The sequence below is a fragment of the Papaver somniferum genome, chromosome 6 (genome assembly GCF_003573695.1).
Source record: "Papaver somniferum cultivar HN1 chromosome 6, ASM357369v1, whole genome shotgun sequence".
NCBI lineage: Eukaryota > Viridiplantae > Streptophyta > Magnoliopsida > Ranunculales > Papaveraceae > Papaver > Papaver somniferum.
The window spans coordinates 133,937,041-133,954,688 of NC_039363.1; the positions used below are offsets into that span (position 1 = coordinate 133,937,041).

General features: G+C 35.6%; 1 protein-coding gene and 1 long non-coding RNA gene across 2 annotated transcripts; one reads left to right on the top strand and one right to left on the bottom strand.

Annotated features, from left to right (window-relative positions):
* The first annotated feature begins 7,593 nt into the window (after positions 1 to 7,593).
* On the top strand, positions 7,594 to 10,730 carry LOC113289392. The gene is made up of 3 exons (XR_003330996.1): positions 7,594 to 9,031; positions 9,710 to 9,792; positions 10,483 to 10,730. It is a non-coding gene; the product is annotated as an uncharacterized LOC113289392 (long non-coding RNA).
* A 4,893-nt stretch (positions 10,731 to 15,623) lies between these two features.
* Positions 15,624 to 16,926, bottom strand: LOC113291517 (peptide-N4-(N-acetyl-beta-glucosaminyl)asparagine amidase A-like). The gene is made up of 3 exons (XM_026541043.1): positions 16,915 to 16,926; positions 16,311 to 16,676; positions 15,624 to 16,250 (listed from the first exon to the last, which is right to left on the bottom strand). The coding sequence occupies exons 1-3, from the start codon at positions 16,924 to 16,926 to the stop codon at positions 15,624 to 15,626; spliced, it is 1,005 nt and encodes a 334-aa protein (XP_026396828.1).
* Positions 16,927 to 17,648: the final 722 nt, after the last annotated feature.

Consider the following 17,648-nt stretch of genomic DNA (forward strand, 5'->3'; position numbering starts at 1 on the left):
GGCTTGGTACAAATCAGCAGCCCAGTTGAGCTTGGGTTCTAGCTGCAGCTTTGGTTCAGCAAGTTTCAGCCTTAGCAGCACAGCAACAGGTGCAGAAGGCAGCAACAGTTAGCAGCAACAGGCAGCAACAGGGGAAAGTAACAGCCTCAGTTCCACCAGTTCACCAGCAACAGCAGAGGCAGTGCAAGCAGCAGCAGCACCAGGGGCAGATTCAGCAACAAAGGTGCAAATGGGCTAAGCAGTTCACAGCAGTGCACTAAAGCAACAGGCAAGAAGATGCTCTGATGCTGTGCAAGAACAGCAAGCAAACAACTAGATGAAGATGCAAGCAGCAAGAATGCAATGTAAACAACAAATGATGCAAGTGCAGCTGCAAGCTAAGAGCAACAGCAAGCAAATGAGCAAGGAAAGAAAAACAACAGAAGCTGTTAAGAACAGCAAGAACAACAAGGGAAAATGATGCAAAGATGAAAAATTATGTAAAGATGAAAATGCAAGTTATGATGAGCTAAATGATTATACTAAATGAAAGATATGCAAGTGAAAGAAAGCAAGGAAAAACAGCAACCACACAGCAGCCAAGTCCCCGACAACGGCGCCAAAAACTTGGTAGGTTTCTAAAAGACCTACAAACTAATACCGCAAGTGCACGGCGTCGATGTAGCTAATGTGCAAGTGCGGGTCGATCCACAGGGACAAGGTGTGTATAGTTGAAGCTTAAGATTTCACTAAAACTAAGTTGTAACAAAGAGTCTTGGTTGTGTTAAAACACACTTGAGATGATGGCAGTGACTGAACTGAAAAACAGTAGAATGTAAAGCAAGTAAACAGGAACATGCTAGGGCTTTTGAATCCATCTCTAACTCACACTGATTATTCATCACTGACAGTAACATTGTTTTTCTATAACCACCAGCAATAGGGATGTCAATCCTCTATATAGCAAGGGTCATTTTGATATGAAATCTCCTATCACAACTAAGGTATCTTCCCTAAGTATTAACTGTCTGTTTAAAGCACAATTAATCAAAAGAACAATATATAAAATTATGCATGAGTTGCAGTTCAGCAACACTAGATGATTCTAACTACAATGGATGCCTGACATCCAATGTGAAAGACTAGTGTTGAAGCCCTAAGATGGAGTTTCACTATGAGCATTTACACACATCATGGCTACTGACAAGAGCATGAATAACAAGCAATAAGCTAGGGCTTCATCTCAACCCTAGCAGAACAGGTTAGAATATAATTGACAGTGCAAAACAATTGAAAATAACACAAAACAGTTGAACTAAAAACAGGACATGAACAATTGAGGAACTGGCTAGTCCAGTCCTCTTGGTGGTGCACTGGCTAGCCCAGGCATGCCCACAACAGCACCAAACACCTTCTATTTATACCCAATTTACATAATTAGGGTTCATACACCCAATTCCCAAAAATACCCAAATACAGTTGAAATTAGGGTTTGTTGAATCTTACCCATACTTCTCTGATTTGCTTCATAGCCTTCGACCCATTCTTCTGCTTCCTCCCATGCTTCTTTGGTGCGAGTTGGTGCCCTAATCCTTACCCCTACTCCAACTAATATTAACCTAATTCTTCACTGAGAGGAGAAGGTGAAGATGTAGGCTGATAATAGGTGGATAGAAGAGTGATGGTGATGTGTGAGGGTTTGTTTACTCGAGCTTTGCTCGAGTTGGTGGAGGCAGCAGGAGAAGGTGGTGGGAATGGTGGTGCGGAAGGGTATGGTGGTGTTGCAGAGGGTGAGGGAGAAAGAGAAGAAGTCGATGGAAAATGGATTGGGGTGCGTTTGGCTGACGGGTATAGGTGTTAGGTGCTCGGGTGTTGAGCGGGGACAACAAGTTGGATGTACAGCGAGGATGAGACGTTGGATGTGGAGGTGATGGATCGATCTAACGGCGAGATGGAAGGAAGCTTAAAGCGACCGTTGGATGCGGAAGTACAACGAAACTGACGGCTCAAGATGGAGTTAGGTGCTATAGTGTTTGACAGGAGCTTCAAATTTCGATGCACGAAGATGATGCGACCGTTGGATGCTGAGATGATCCAATCTGACGTCTAAAAAGGGAAACGGGTATGGATATTGGAAATGGGTTTGGGTGAGGGTTTTGGGCCTTGGGTATGCCAAGCCCATATCTTCTTTAAGAACAATTCTTCCTCTACAAGCCCAATTCTAGCCTTCTGGTCTTGCGCACAACATTCTTCGCGGCTTCCTTGTGTAATTCCTCCCGGCTTTTCACCACTTTTCTGCTCTTTTCCGCTCTGCTATTCATCCAAACTTTATTTATTACCTAAAAATGCAAAATTAGTTAATAAAAATATTTATTCTTGAAAACAAAGAAAATACAGAATATGGGATAAAATGTAGAATTAATGCACAAAAGATGAGTTAAATGCCAAGAAAAATATATAGAAATATGCACTTTTTAGGACTCATCACTAATCAATCTCACACGGATTAAGGTACATTCACATTCCTTACGCCTCTGAATCCCATCGGGACTCTATGCACTTGATTCCCTTAGTTGATCTCACCCACAACTAAAAGTTGCTACGACCCAAAGTCGAAGACTTTAATAAACAAATCTGTATCACACAGAAAAGTATACGGTAATAGATAAATATGTCTCCCACAGATAAACCTACGAGTTTGTTCTGTCTTTTGATAAATCAAGGTGCACAGGAACTAATTGATACACCAGACTTATATTCCCGAAGAACAGCCTAGTAATATCAATCACCTCAAAATGATCTTAATCATATGGTAGCGAAACAAGATATTGTGGAATCACAAACAATGAGACGAAAATATTTGTGACTAGTTTTTATCTTACCTATCGGAGATTGAATCTTGAGAAAATCTTAGAGGAGATAGTACTCAATATGATAGAACAAAGTAAGATCAAAGCACGCAACTATAAAGAATGTAGTTAGGTATGGCTTCAGAATCCCGATAAAGTCCTTAAGTCGTTAACCTATAATGGTTTTAGAAAAACCTAGATTAAAGGAGAACCGACTCTAGTTGCAACTAGTATCACACAGGAGGTGTGGGGATTAGTATTCCTAGTTGCTAGAGTTCTCCCTTATATAGTATTCAAATCAGGGTTTGCAATCAATGATATCTTGGTAACATAACATTCAATAATCACGGTTAGATGAAAACCTGATTAGATTCAAGCTAATATCTTTCAACTGTTAGATTGAACTTAGCTTGTTATACACAAACGAAATGTTCCTTCATTTAGATATAGGTAACCGTACCTAAACGTGTACACTTGGTTGGATCAACGATAGTTAACGAAAGTTATCCATATGAATACTTTCATATCAACCTTGTTCATCTTTATCACAACTAGTTCAAATGACTCAAATGAAACTAGTTACAGAGTTGTTCAATTATTTATATTCTCGTATAAATATACAAGACACAATTGAAGAAAAATCGATTTTAATTCACTCGAATCAATTCATGAACATTATAGCCACGGTTTGCAAAAGATTGCATTCCTTATTATATAAATGTATTTGTTCATGAACAAACCGATTTTAGAACTTAACCCACTCAAGTATGCAAACGGGTATGCATACTTAGAGTTCCGGACTTGATTTGTCCGCCAATATGCGAACGGGCACACATACTGTCGTTCACTACCAACTCAGTTGAATTAGTATGCATACGGGTACGCATACTAAATTCCTGAGCTTGAACTGTTAAGCCAGTACGCATACGGGTATGCATACTAAGTTCCCGGACTTCAACTGTTAAATCAGTACGCATAAGGGATGCATATTATGGTTCCCAGACCTGGAGTAACATGCAACAGTTAGCATACAGGTCCACATACTGTGTTATATCCAATCAATGGTTAATTGTTCTAAACTCCCATTTCAATCATTGAAACATTATTAGAAAACGAGAAATAGTTGTCTCACACAAACTATTAGCTTCAAAGCAATTTTCAAGTGATCAATAGATCAATACGAAACATTCCGAGTCTACATCAAATGACTGTCTCACACAAATCATGCAAGATGTTTACCAGACGATTTTCACATGATCATCTTTTGACTTTCGTCAAGAATAAAATATGAACTTGTCTAAAGCGAAAACTTACCAACACATATTTCGAGAAATATGTAAGCGAGTTAAACTTAACTCGAAATATCAAATGTGTATAAATTAAAGTCTATATAGCTATACGACTTTCATCTCAATAGGAGATAGAATAGACTTTTGAGTGATAGATGAGTTCAAGTCTCCATACACCTTTTGTTGATGAATTTCTACAAGCTCCCCTTAGTAGTTCTTCGTCTTCAATCGATGAACGTCGTGAAGTCTAAAGCTCAACTACACATTATACCCTAATCCGAGACATAGTTATAAATAAACTAGAAACTAAGACTTATAGTTTTGGCAACTAAACTTAACAAACAAGCTTGAGATAGAAGCGCTTACGAATTCGACCGAGCAATGCTCTAACAAGTATGATAGTAGTCGTTTCTGGACAGACTTTGGAATGAAGAAATCAAGTGATTTATATAGGGGAGCAAAGAGAAGATTCAGAATAATGTGTAATTTGTGCGAATTAATAAGAAAACAAAATCAAGATTAAAGAAAAAAACTAAATTCGAATTAATACAAGAATTTTCAAAACGAGCAAAACAGTTAAGCTATCAACTGCACATTATGTTTACATAAGAAGAAAAAAGGAAAGAAAAATATATTTTGCCGGGTCAAATTCCCTCTGCATTAAGACAAAATTTATTTTGATTTTAAATTCATTTAGAAAATATTTCAAAAGAATTTTGTCCAAAAAGTCAAGTCTTGGTTGACCCAGAAAGTTAAATTCATTTAGATTTGTGCACAATTACATGAGCTTTGTAGACATGTTTCTTGCAGAAGACACATTCTTGTACTTGGAGCATAACAATTCTTCCACTTGGATCTTATTACCAAAATCAACCACACTAAGTTTACCAGTTTCATGTATCAGTTTCATTTGTACTCGTACTAGGAATACAATAATTTCTCAATCACAACGAACACTTCAAAGGTTTCATCAATCACTATACCTTCAGCAAGAATTTCATGGATAATATGCTGAAGTTCAAGGAATTTATCAACCACAGATTTTTCATTCGACATATTATATTCCAAAAACCTAGCCATCGAGAATTTCTTACTTCCAGCAGTTTCAGCTTGGTACTTTGCCTCGAATGCAGCTCATAACCCAAATACAATAAACTTCTATTTTGCATTGTAAAATCATACATCACATCCTCCAAACAGCTCAGAATATGTTTTTTGGCCATATAATTTTTCTTATTGTATTCTTCTAATTCAGACATTTTCATTTAAAGACCCGTCAAAAGATTTCAGTGCATATGAACCTAACAAATGATAGCTCAGGAAAAACAACATCTTTAACCGTCATCTCTTAAAATCTTCCCATTGAATTTTGTAGGCTTATTAACATCATTCTTTCCCATTGTAATGGAAAAAGAGATATTATGTTAAGATTGTTGGTTCTGCAATTATAAAATGCTAAAAAATTTAATGTTAAACATAGTTTATGAAAATGAATCACTGAATTGTAAACAAAATACTGAGGACAGAGTCGCTTGATCATCAAGTTATCCTTAACACAACAGTTCATCGGTACACCTCAATATTGAGCAATGCTTAAACTGCCAGTTACAAATATTGTGTAGCACTACAATACTTTCCCACTCATGCGAATTCAATATCAAGTGGTTTACATAGGGGAGAAAAGAAAAAGTCAAGAATAATGCAGTTAGTGCGAATGAATGAGAGAATAAAATCGGGATCAAAGACAAAATAAAATTCGAATCAATACAAGATTTTTCCAAACAAGCAAAACAACTAAGCAATGTAATGCACATTATGTCAACATAAGTAGAAAGAAGAAAAAAGGAAAGGAAAATAAATTTTACCGGGTCAAACGCCCCACATATTAAGACAAAATTTATTTTGATTTTAAATTCATTTAAATAGTGTTTCAAGAGAATTTTTTCCAAAAACTTAAGTCTTGGTTGGCTCACACCCGTACTGAGCCTCTCCCGACCGGACGGCACCGTACGTGTAAGAAATGTGTGGTTGCATCAACTAGCCCATTTCTCAAGTCCTCTCCCTCACATAAAAGTACAATGACCTAAACGACAACTCTTAGATCCAAAAATCTAAGTAATATAGAGAGGCAATATCTCCAGTTTCCCTTATGTGAAAGTTTTTTTTTTTCTTCTTTTGCTTAATCACATGATTTTTATTAGAACAAACAAAGGAGGAATACAAAAAGAGTTAAACCCCACATGTTAGGCTAAAACAAAAAACAAGGAAGAAAAGAACTAAAGAAATAAAAATACAATCATCAACACGAAAGAGCTTGGCTACAGAACCTATTATCTATAATATAAAATATAAGGGTTTTTTGAGCTTTGGACGGTCGGATAACATTTTGAGAGACAAACATTGCATCCGACCATCTCAGTCTCATCTTAGCGAAAGACATCTGACGGATGCAAGAGTTGTAACCTATAATCGTTATTAATATACATTTATTGGGTTCTGTCATAGTTATAATCATAAATAAAAATTAAATTCAATTAAACAAAAATGATTAAGATTTTTGGCTTTAATTTTGTCATTATTCTATTTATTTCATTATATTCTCCATCTACAAATAAATAAATAAATAACCAAATAATTTCTCAAAATTAACAAGAAAAATTCAATTAAATCTACAAAATTAAATGAAAGCTAAGTTATTCTCCGACCACTGAAAGATTGTGCATAAAAAACCAGTTATAGAGAAAATTCGTGATAAATATTTTTTTTTTGTTAAATCATGCACCAAAAATAAAAATAATTTACAAATCATTTAAAAATAACAAAATCGTATAGCATACCTAGAAACAAATCAAAGCACAAATTCTTTTGTAAATGATCTTGGTGATGCTACGAAGACGTTTGGTGCAAAGAATCACAACCAACATTTACATTCCTATGAATCAAACCCTTTTATTAATAAACATGTACAAAGAATCATAGCTACATAACGTGTTTTACATGTTTTCTCCTCGACCTAGTACACACCGCAAATCTGATATACAAAATCACTAAATCGCCCTTTCCAAAAAATTTAGTAGATATGAGATGGAAAATCAAAGAATGGATTTAAAATCCTTTTAGTTGATGTGCATTGTAAAGACCCTCAAGGTCGTCAACGATATTAGACCAGTCAAATGACGAATTAGCCGATAATAACTCGATTAGTTTAACACGAACGTTAATAAATAGGAATTAATATAACAACGATATAGATACGACATTAGTACCGTTGAATAGATTTCGAAAAGTTACGCAGAATGGACTACTCGAACGTGTCAATCAGATATCGGACGAAGAAGATATCGTTGGTTTAGTATAAAGGGTAACATCGTCATTTTATGGAAAATGCAATTGATGCGGCACAGACACGTCGTGGCTGCCCTTTCAAAGCAAGTGTGTGTCTAAATGTTTCCTTTAGGCTTTATCTTCACCAAATCGAACAGAGAGAATCACTCTCTCTTATTTATTCTTCCTTCTTTCTTCCTCTTTTCTGTTTCTCTTCTTCTTCTGTCTGTCGAATTTCTTATCGATGAAGTGAGTGTGTTTTGATGTGAGTGATTTGTAGAAGTGTGTTAAGTTGATGAATCGAAGGGGTAAGTGATGAACTGTGGTTGATTGAACCGGAAAAAGATAATCGATGTTACTGTAAGATTGAATCTAGAGTTTCTTTGTGAAAGAAGTAAATGAATCAGAGAACTTAGGAGTTGGGTTGGATCGATTGAAGGCTACGGTAAGCTCAAACAAAGAGGAAGATGTTTTGGTAGGTGATTCTGTGAGAATTAGGGTTTGAAAGAAATTCGAGAAAAGTGTTAGAAGATGGAATTAGAGTCGCAGGTGAATGATTAGAAATGGGTGTGGTTTGAATTAGAAATTATGGTGGAAGCTAAACTGACATTACCGAGTTGTCCTGTGAAGCTTCAATGAATTAGGGTTTCTGCTAGTTTGAGATTTAAATTGATGATGAACCAAGAGAAATTGGAAGAGGCTGTTAATTGGGTAAGTATCCATGTTGTTTAATTTCAGTGTTCGAAGTTTAATTTTTGGTTCCTCAGGAATTCAAATTTTTCATGTGTTCTTCCTCAATATAGAAATTAGGGTTAGTGGATTTGAATTGAACTAATTGTTGATTTGTGTTTGGGAAGGTGGATTTCAGATTGTGATGAAGATGTTAAATGTTTGTTTTGTGTGTGTTTGTGTTGTATGTATCTTGATTTGGAAGTTGTGTCTGGAGAACTGAAATTACAGGGTGAGATATTGTAATGGTGGATGTCGATGAATGCTTAGAATTTTACAGAGTTTGACTAACTCAGTTGGCGGAAGTAGATTGAGCCTGATGGTAATGCAGCTGAGCTGATAAGAATGCATTGTTAAGTTCATGTTCGATTTAATGTTTGAGATGAGTATAGAATGGAACCGTGATTGTTGTTATGAAAATGGTGTTGAATAGTGAACCATTGCTGCAGGGTATGGTTGAATTCTCAGAGGTGATTGTACTGAGTTATAAGTTTTGTAGTGGTGTTGTTTAATGCTTAATGAGAGTCTGTAGAATCAGTAGGTTGTATTGGAGATAGTCTGCTGGTGCATATGAGATTTAATGTATGGGTGTAGGAACTGGGAGTGCTGTGGTTTGGTAATGATTATGATGTTGCTACTGGGATTCAAATTGAGGGTGCAGATTTGCCTGAACTGGTAGAATGCGAGCTATTAATTTAGGAGAAGGTTTAAGAAGATGACGGTGTTGTTTTTGAAGAATGGTACTGTGTTTGGTGTATGTGAATTTGTGTTGAGTTGGGAATGTAGAAATTATTGTGGAAGTGGTAGTTGTAGAATCACTTATGGTAGCCTCTTTGAAGCCTGATGCTACTGCATTTGCAGGTAATCTTAATTTGTATTGAAAATGAAGTTTGAAGTTATTTAGAATGAATAAATGAATTGCTTTTGAAATAATTAAAGTTGAACTGGGGTTAGAGTTTTGATGTGTACTGAAGCTGTAATAGAGTTTAGATATGTTAGTCATCCCAGTCAGTTGAACCTGACTTAACCCTTTATCTGATTCAGTCAATCTGACTGAGTTGAGTTGGCCTTGTTAACCGAGTCGAATAAACTTGACTCACCGAGTCACTGGACCTGAATCATTGACCTTAACTATTGACCTTTACCTTTGACTGGACTTAGACGTTGATTGTTAGTTGACCTTTGACCTTTATTGACTGTTAGTTGACTCAGATGGACCAAGCCTTAGATTATTGGATTAGTTTAGTGGATTTGGGCTTAGTACATGTATTTTTAGTTTGATATTTTGGACCTCTTATGATCTGAATAAGCCTTTGGCTTCTTCTATAAGGATGTAGAAACTCATAAGACTTATTAAATAAACTATAGAACCAATCTAATGGAATATCAATCTAATGGAATTAGTAAACCTTGGATTTTCTAAAGATAGATAAATAAAAGATGTAGAACCTTAAACGGGCTTAGAATCATTAGAAAGATTTGTATGATTCTTGTGTGAGCCTTTTAGCTAGATTCTTAGACTGCTTGTATGATTAACAGTTAGTCTATTAACAACGATCGATTCAAAGGAAGAACCCGTGGATCGTGGATCTCGTGGTAGGCGTGGCTTGTCATCAAAAGAGGTGGGAATACATTTGACTCTTTTGTAACCATTATTGTTTCTTTTACAAAAGTCTTTGTGTTAATAAACTCATGCATTGTCTGTCCATGCATTCCATGCTTTGTTTAAATTGCATTATGATAATTCTGTTGATTTTGTGAATCTTTCCACGATTTGTAAAGGACTTGTAATGTTTTGTTTGTCATTATAAATTGTTATGGGAAATGAGAATTTCCACTTGTGGTATATAGGATACGTTCCTTCACATTTATACCTACATGAATTCTGTTTTTATGCTTAGAGTGGGTCATCATGGTCTTGGTGATATCAATAGCTATTGAGTGTGGTTAGCACGAATATTATACATTGTTTGAAGAAGGAGTTTGTCCATATACATGTTTGTTTATTTCAGTGAGGATAGGCTCTTTCACATTTATACATATATGAATTCAGCTTTTATTGTTTAGAGTGGGTCATCATGGTCTTGGCGATATCAATAGCTAATGAGTGTGGTTAGCACGAATATTATACATTGTTTGAAGAAAGAGCTTGTCCATATTCATGTTTGTTTATTTTAGTGACTTGGTCACTTTTTAATGTTTGGGAAAACATTATTGTTTTCTAAATCTTTCCGTGATTACTTAAAAGTTAAATGTTATTCCTGCGGGGCACCCCTTTTAGGGATGATGTGCTCACCCATTCCCATTTTCAGTTTCAGAGACAGATCAGAGTTGCGCAGCGAAAGTTTCAATAGATGGATAACTTCTACTATGTTTATTATATTGTTTATTGTATCTGTAAACCTAATGACTAATGTATATGTATCATTTGAGAGAACTTCTTGTATATATATGTTTCAAAGCGGGTTAGTTTGAGGTTAAGTTTTGTAGCACATTTTTTAGTTGAATGCTTAAATATTTGATTTAGGTTTCTAGTGCCTCTATTTTTAGTTAATCTCTTGGATCAGTCAGCTGCTAGCTTTGAGGGCGCTACATGCATCACCTGAGAATTTGAAGGGTTTCACTCACTTATCTGAAGTGAAAACCAAAGACGTAGCGGAGATCGATAAATATTCGAGGAAAGTTATTAGTTTTAAGAAAGTCAAAGTATTTTTAGGAGACAAAAAATATATATTCGCATATATTTTGGGCCGAAATATCGTATTTATTTTAATACCTTATGTGGAAACCTTTTTTTCCTTCTAATTTTTCACATTTTTTTGGAATGATAGGGAAAACGAAAGGATACGTAATTGTATATACATGTACAGACCATCCTAATTAATCCTATTTTTTTTTTTATAAAATACTAATACGAAATGTGTGAGATTCAAACTAACCAGATTTTGAGGATATATTAGAGACCAACTATATTTTCACTAGAACCAATAATTAAATTAGATAAACCTTTTTTTAATCTTTTTATCGGACATTAACACCATATTATAGGTAATTTAGTTAGGTTCAGGGTTCATCATGATAGAAGATAAATGTTACAACGCGTGCCATTACGACATGGGTTATTTCTAGTATTCTACATCAGGCATTTCAATCCTAATTAAAAAAACAAGGTCTGCCAGTGTGTTAAATTTTTTCCCTTGCTCTTAATTTTGCTCATTTTTTTCCCAAATTGTCGTCTGAAAAATTCAGTTCTCTATATTAGTGTTCATAACGAACATCTATTAAAGCAGAACGAGCCTTCAACCATCTATCTCTTATAAGCCAAGGGATTTTCCTTTTTTTAAAATCACCAATCACTGCTGCAGAGTCTGACTTGATGATAATGTACCTGCAACTCAGCAGTACTGCCCATTTAGCTGCTCCCACCACTGCCAATACTTCTGCAATATAATTAGTGGCAATTTCTATCCCCCTAGAGATTGTACCCAAAACATGACAGTTATGGTCTCTTGCAATAATTCCAAAGCCAGCACATCCAGGATTCCCCGGTGAATCACCATCACAGCCAAATAAGACATACCCACTTCTAAGGGCTTCCCAATGACAACCTTTGATATCTTTGATTTGATATGTCTTATTCCGACGTTGAAAAAATTTAGAATCTGCAGATCATACCTTTGATCTCACCTTGTTCCCTGCATCCTAAGACCACCCTCAAACTAGTTTCCAAATTCTTCTTTTCAATCTGTTTAAGCATGGAAATTTATTTTCAAAGAAACAACTATTTTTCTGAAACCAAAGTTTTTTTTATTGTTGCAAAGGCTGCAGTAATCCAAGCCTCTTTTATTATTAGACTCTTCTGTTTTGATACTTTCCAAATGTCTTTAAAGGATAGGGGATTCCTGAAGCCAAAAACACCACCAAGCCAGGACCAAATATGCATACTGAAAGTACATTGCCATAAGAGATGTGGCATTGAATCTTGTTCCAATCCACAAACACAGCATCTTGACACAATTTCATATCCATTATGCACCATCTTAACATCATCAACATACACAGCTTGTAAAATTTTCCACACATTACTTGAAATGTTGGGATGTAAAAAAGTTGCCAGATGTAGGTGGGCATGTAATTTAGGTTCCTTAGATCTTATTTTCTCTACAGATGCAGAAGTATTAAAGTTGCCTTTCAAGTCTCCACTCCATATCAGTTAATCTTTTCTTCCACCAATCACAGGCATACTCCTATTTCCAAAATAAGGTAAAAACTAAACTGGAAGTAGCTATTCCCCTTGATAAATTAATTCTTGCACCTTCATATTGATGTGTGCCTTTACAAAGTTAGCTAAGCCAAAAAATTCAATTAGAGGAACTTCACCAACCCAACAATCAAACCAGAATGAAATTTCTGACCCATTACCTATACACCATATGATGTCATCTTTCAAAGATTTCCATGCCAATCTTAAACCAGGCCACACATAAGAATATTTCCATTTATCTATCTACTGCCCATTCTTGTCTTTATACTTAGCTGCAAAAAATGTTGTCCAGTCTTCTTTAGATTGTATGATCTTTCGCATCATTTTCATAAGCAATGCCGTGTTAATGATCTCTAATCTTCTTATACTCAGACCACCTTCTTGGAATGGAATACATACTTTTTTCCAAGATAATGTAGTGTATTTCCTCACTTCACCATCTCCAGATGATAAAAAATTCCTTATAATTCTTTCACATTCTTTGATTACAAAGCAAGGCCATATATAAACAGACATATTATATATTGGAAAGCTACTTAAGACGGATTTTATCAATACCAGCCTATCTTGAAAAGAAAGCATCTTACCCATCCAAGATGCTAATTTACTCTGAATCATATTTACTATGGATCAAACATTTTTCAGTTTCCACCCTCCCAGACATTAGTACTACTCCCAGGTACTTGTCAAGAGAATTAGTAATTTCCATTTGCACAATGCTAGCAACTTGAGTATTCCTAGTAGCTGAAGTACCATCAATAAAACACTTACTTTTTGACCGGTTGATGTATTGCCGTAAACTTTTAGATAATCACCAAAAAGTTGAAGTAAATTCTCCATAGATCCATTGCAAAAAATAAATACATCATCTGCAAATAGTAAATGAGTTGGATAAATTTCTTTTCTTATCACCGTTGGTAACATCTTACCATTCTCCACTAGTTGAGTTAAACCTATACTAAGAGCTTCTTCCATAAGAACAAAGAGGATAGGAGAGAGAGGGTTTCCATGTTTTAAACCCCTCCACATAGAGAAGAAATCACAAGGTCCTCCATTTACCATCACATATTTTTGGAAGACTCAAATAGACATCTCAACCAATCACACTATCTAGAAGAAAATCCACATTTCTCTAATTCCCTAAACAAGAACTCCCAGCTGACAGAATCATAAGCCTGGGAAATGTCTAACTTCAAACCCACATTCCCTCCTCTTCTTTTCACTGTCATCTCATTTACTAACTCAGATGCTAGAATAACTTGCTCATGAATGCATCTACCTTTAATAAAGCACACTTGTTGAGGAGAAACCATTTTATACATGAAAGCATTCATTCTTGTAGTAATAATCTTTGTAAATATTTTGAAACAAACATTACTCAATCCAATTGGCCTAATTGGTTGGAATTTTAGCACCTTGTACTTTAGGAATCAAAACTAAAATAATTAGAATTCAATCCTTTCGGAATAAATTTTCTCCTCCAACAAAATTTCACAGCAACCACTAGGTTTTCTTTTATTATGTCCCAACATGCTCTATAAAACATACCTGAGAAGCCATCAGGTCCAGGTGAACTCTCAGCATCCATATCAAAAATTGCATCTTTAATCTCTTATTCTTCAGGTATGCAATCAAATTTCATCTGATCATCTGTTGTTATTACTTCAGGAATCACCTCCAGTAAAGAGTCCACAATGTTAGCTTCCTTACATTCAATTTTTTTTTCTCAAAGTGCTTGACTAATAATTCTGAAACAAAAAAAATTGATCAGAAATAATACTTCCACCATCATCTTCCAGTTCACATATAAGATTTTTAGCTTGTCTTATCTTCATATTGGAATGGAAAAAAATTAGTATTTGCTACTCCTTCTTTGATCCATCTCACTCTAAATTTTTGTCTAAAAAGAGTATTGCATTGAGTATCTCTTCCATTTTATTCATTCCGGGCTTCTACTAATTTAGCTAATATACCTTCATTTGTTGGATCAACATCAGAAAGTAACATAGTTACCCTAACTTTTTCTTCAGCTTTCTTATATTTTCCTATTCACATCTCCAAAGACTTCCCAATCCATAATTTTAAAGCCTGTTTAAGTCTCTTTTTTTTTGTATCCAAACAAAAACAGAATCTCCAATAATACCTTCAAACCAACTCTCTTACACAACATTCATAAACTCAGGATGTGATAGCCACATCATTTGGAATCTTAGAGATGCATTTTTTGGTTTCGGGATGTTGGCACACCCACCAAAAAGTGAAGAATGATCAGATGCAATTCTCAATCCCATCTTATACCCATAGTCACCATACTTTTGTAACTATTGTAAATTGAAGATCACTCTATCCAAGTTACAAAAAATCCTTTTCCTTCCTTGTTGACAATTAGACCAAGAAAACTGCAACCCAGTTTTTGGAGCTTGAAGCAGTTCACAAGAATCCAAACAATTATTAATATCTAACATAGCTCTTCTATTAGGTTTCCTACCACCAACTTTCTCTTCCTCATATAAAACTGCATTAAAATCTCCAAGAATAATCCATGGTTTTTGAAAGGAACTAATTGCTTCCATCTAAAACCATAAGAATCTTCTTTGAACTACATCTACATGAGCATGTTCTCCTGAAACTAAGACATCCCCAACCTCAATAGTAATCACCTGACTAGTAACAGAGACAACATTTGGAGCAGAAATAGAAAAACTCCAAAACAACCAAATATTACCTTTTTTTTTTTTTCTTGAAGTAGAATTATGTGTCACCATGGTCTGCATCCCAATTTCTTGAAGTAGAAAATTTCATTCACAAAAAATGAAAATGATCTATGGTCCTAAGTTACATTCCACCAAAACCACAGACAAAACATAATAAACTCATTTTCTCCGACATTCCTCGTATATATATATTTTTTATTTGATCCGATAAAGAATTTAGATCTGACAAGTTTCAAATTCAGGTTACTGGTATCATCACACAATAATTTTACCGCCGTACTACAATAACATCGAATACGCATATATAATCATATGTTAATTTTCTCGATTCAAATCTATATTTAGAGGTTCTGGAATCACGCTACAAAAACACAACCACCATATATTGTGGTTAGAATTTACAAATTACTACAAGAAAAGCCCAAGTTCTTTTATTCAGACAAACAATACAAAAGATTGAGCTCATTCACCCAATTTAAGCAGAGAACGACGAGGACGCACTAGTAAGAGTCGAATTGTCTTGTAAAATTTTACCATTAGCCGCATAAACAACTCTAGAGTAGTGACCATTTTGATCTTGGTAACTATATGTTTGTGCTGTACTCCCCGTGCCCCATATAACAGAATGGTCTTTAACAAGCATCCATCCACCTGAATCTTGACTGTTCTCAACAGAGATTTCTACTCCCTCATTTGATGATAAAGAACGACTTGTATACGTCTCTTCCAATGAATGAGAAACGTTAGTAATCGATAAAAATGTATCCTTGTCGGCTCCGGGCAACGTCGAGATTTTAATTTTAAGTGGATACTTCCTACTTATACTCAACTTACTAATCTCCTGACCAATCTCATTTTCAACTATAATCTCAGTCTTCACTTTAATCTTCTGTTTCACTTGATTTTCTTGGCCATAGTTCTTGATCTTGATTTTATTCTTGAACTTGAACTTTTCAGTAATTGGTGTCGTAAAGTTCCCGGCCGATGAATTAACCCATCCTGAGTACTCTATCTCTCTCTTTCCTTTAATCTTGAATTTCCCATCTAGACCGTCAGCTTTTGATTTTATTTTGAACTCAATAGGAGGAGTTAGATAGGAAACCTATTGCGCCTGAACAATGTCTGACCCATGATCTAACCAAAGGTGAAGATTGGCGCTAACAAGCCAAAATGAAATAGAATCAGTAACACCAAGACCAAAAGAATGATTCTTTCCATCTAATAGAAACCCGAGAAACGGAGTTAAATCGAAATCATAAGTAGGAAGATTAAATGCTCCGATAGCAACAACAGGTTCCCAAAACAATGGATTAATCCCACCGGTGTAACTAACAGGAAATGGAGTCGCAGAACCAACGGTAACCCCATCGACCGTCGCAAACACTTGCCGGAAAGCTCCATTCCCTCTCTGGGTAGTCAAATTATTCTGTTCAATGTAAGAATTTGGCGGGTTAGAGTACCAAAATTCATCATTCCCATGAGATGAAACATAGATTTCCAAAACAGCTTTTTTAGTATTTTGTGGAATCTGAATCGTTTTGGAATGAATATCTAATTCATTTGAATCCAAAACCAACCACTGCCAGAAACTGAAAGTATCAAATCCGCTGTTGTTTCGCCAGCATTGTAAGTGTTGTCGGCTAAACCTAAACCCCCTCGCTTTCTACTCAATTTGAGTGGTTGTACTTGAATGGGCTCAACTGGCAGGACATTTGTAACATCCTGATCTTGATAATATAATAATGAAAGATTAACATGATAAGTACCAGTAAACTCATGATTAACAAGATTTTCAAGCATCAGAGATAATGTTAAATTAGATTGCCAACAAAGATGTACACGTTTAGGTACGGTTACATATATCTAAATGAAGTCACTTTTCATTTGTGTGTAACCATAAGCTAAGTTCGATCTAACGGTTGAAAAATATTAACTTGAGTCTAATCAGGTTTTCATCTAACGTTGTATATTGAATGCTTTGTTACCAAGGTAACTGTTTGTACCATGAGTAAAAATGCCACATAATGGGCCAAATTGCTACTCGAATCACCTTTTGGCCCTTATCCAAGCCTGCTACCAGCCTACCAACTGAAGTATCTACTAGCTAGTCCAGTGATCCATGAAGTCAACGCCCGATCGATGGTCAAAGTCAACCTTCGGTCAGTGGTCAAAGTCAGATGTCAGTCAACTGTCGAAGTCAAGCTGCAAGTCTCGCCTCTAGCCAATTTCCAATCATGTTGCCAGCGGTGTTGCCAACCAATTTCCATCTAAGTACTCTGCCGCACTACCAGCCAACCTCTATCCATACTGTCAGTTGTGCTGCCTGCCAGCCTCCATCCAGTCTCCAGTCAGGGCAGTCTGCCCATGTCAATTAAGCTCGTTTTTGTCGATCTGGTTCAAGGACCCTGGAAGAAGATTCTGGAAGAGTTTGAAAGGTTTGATAACCAATTCCTATAAGGAATATTTCTAGAATATTCCAGGAGGCATGCAGGATAAATTA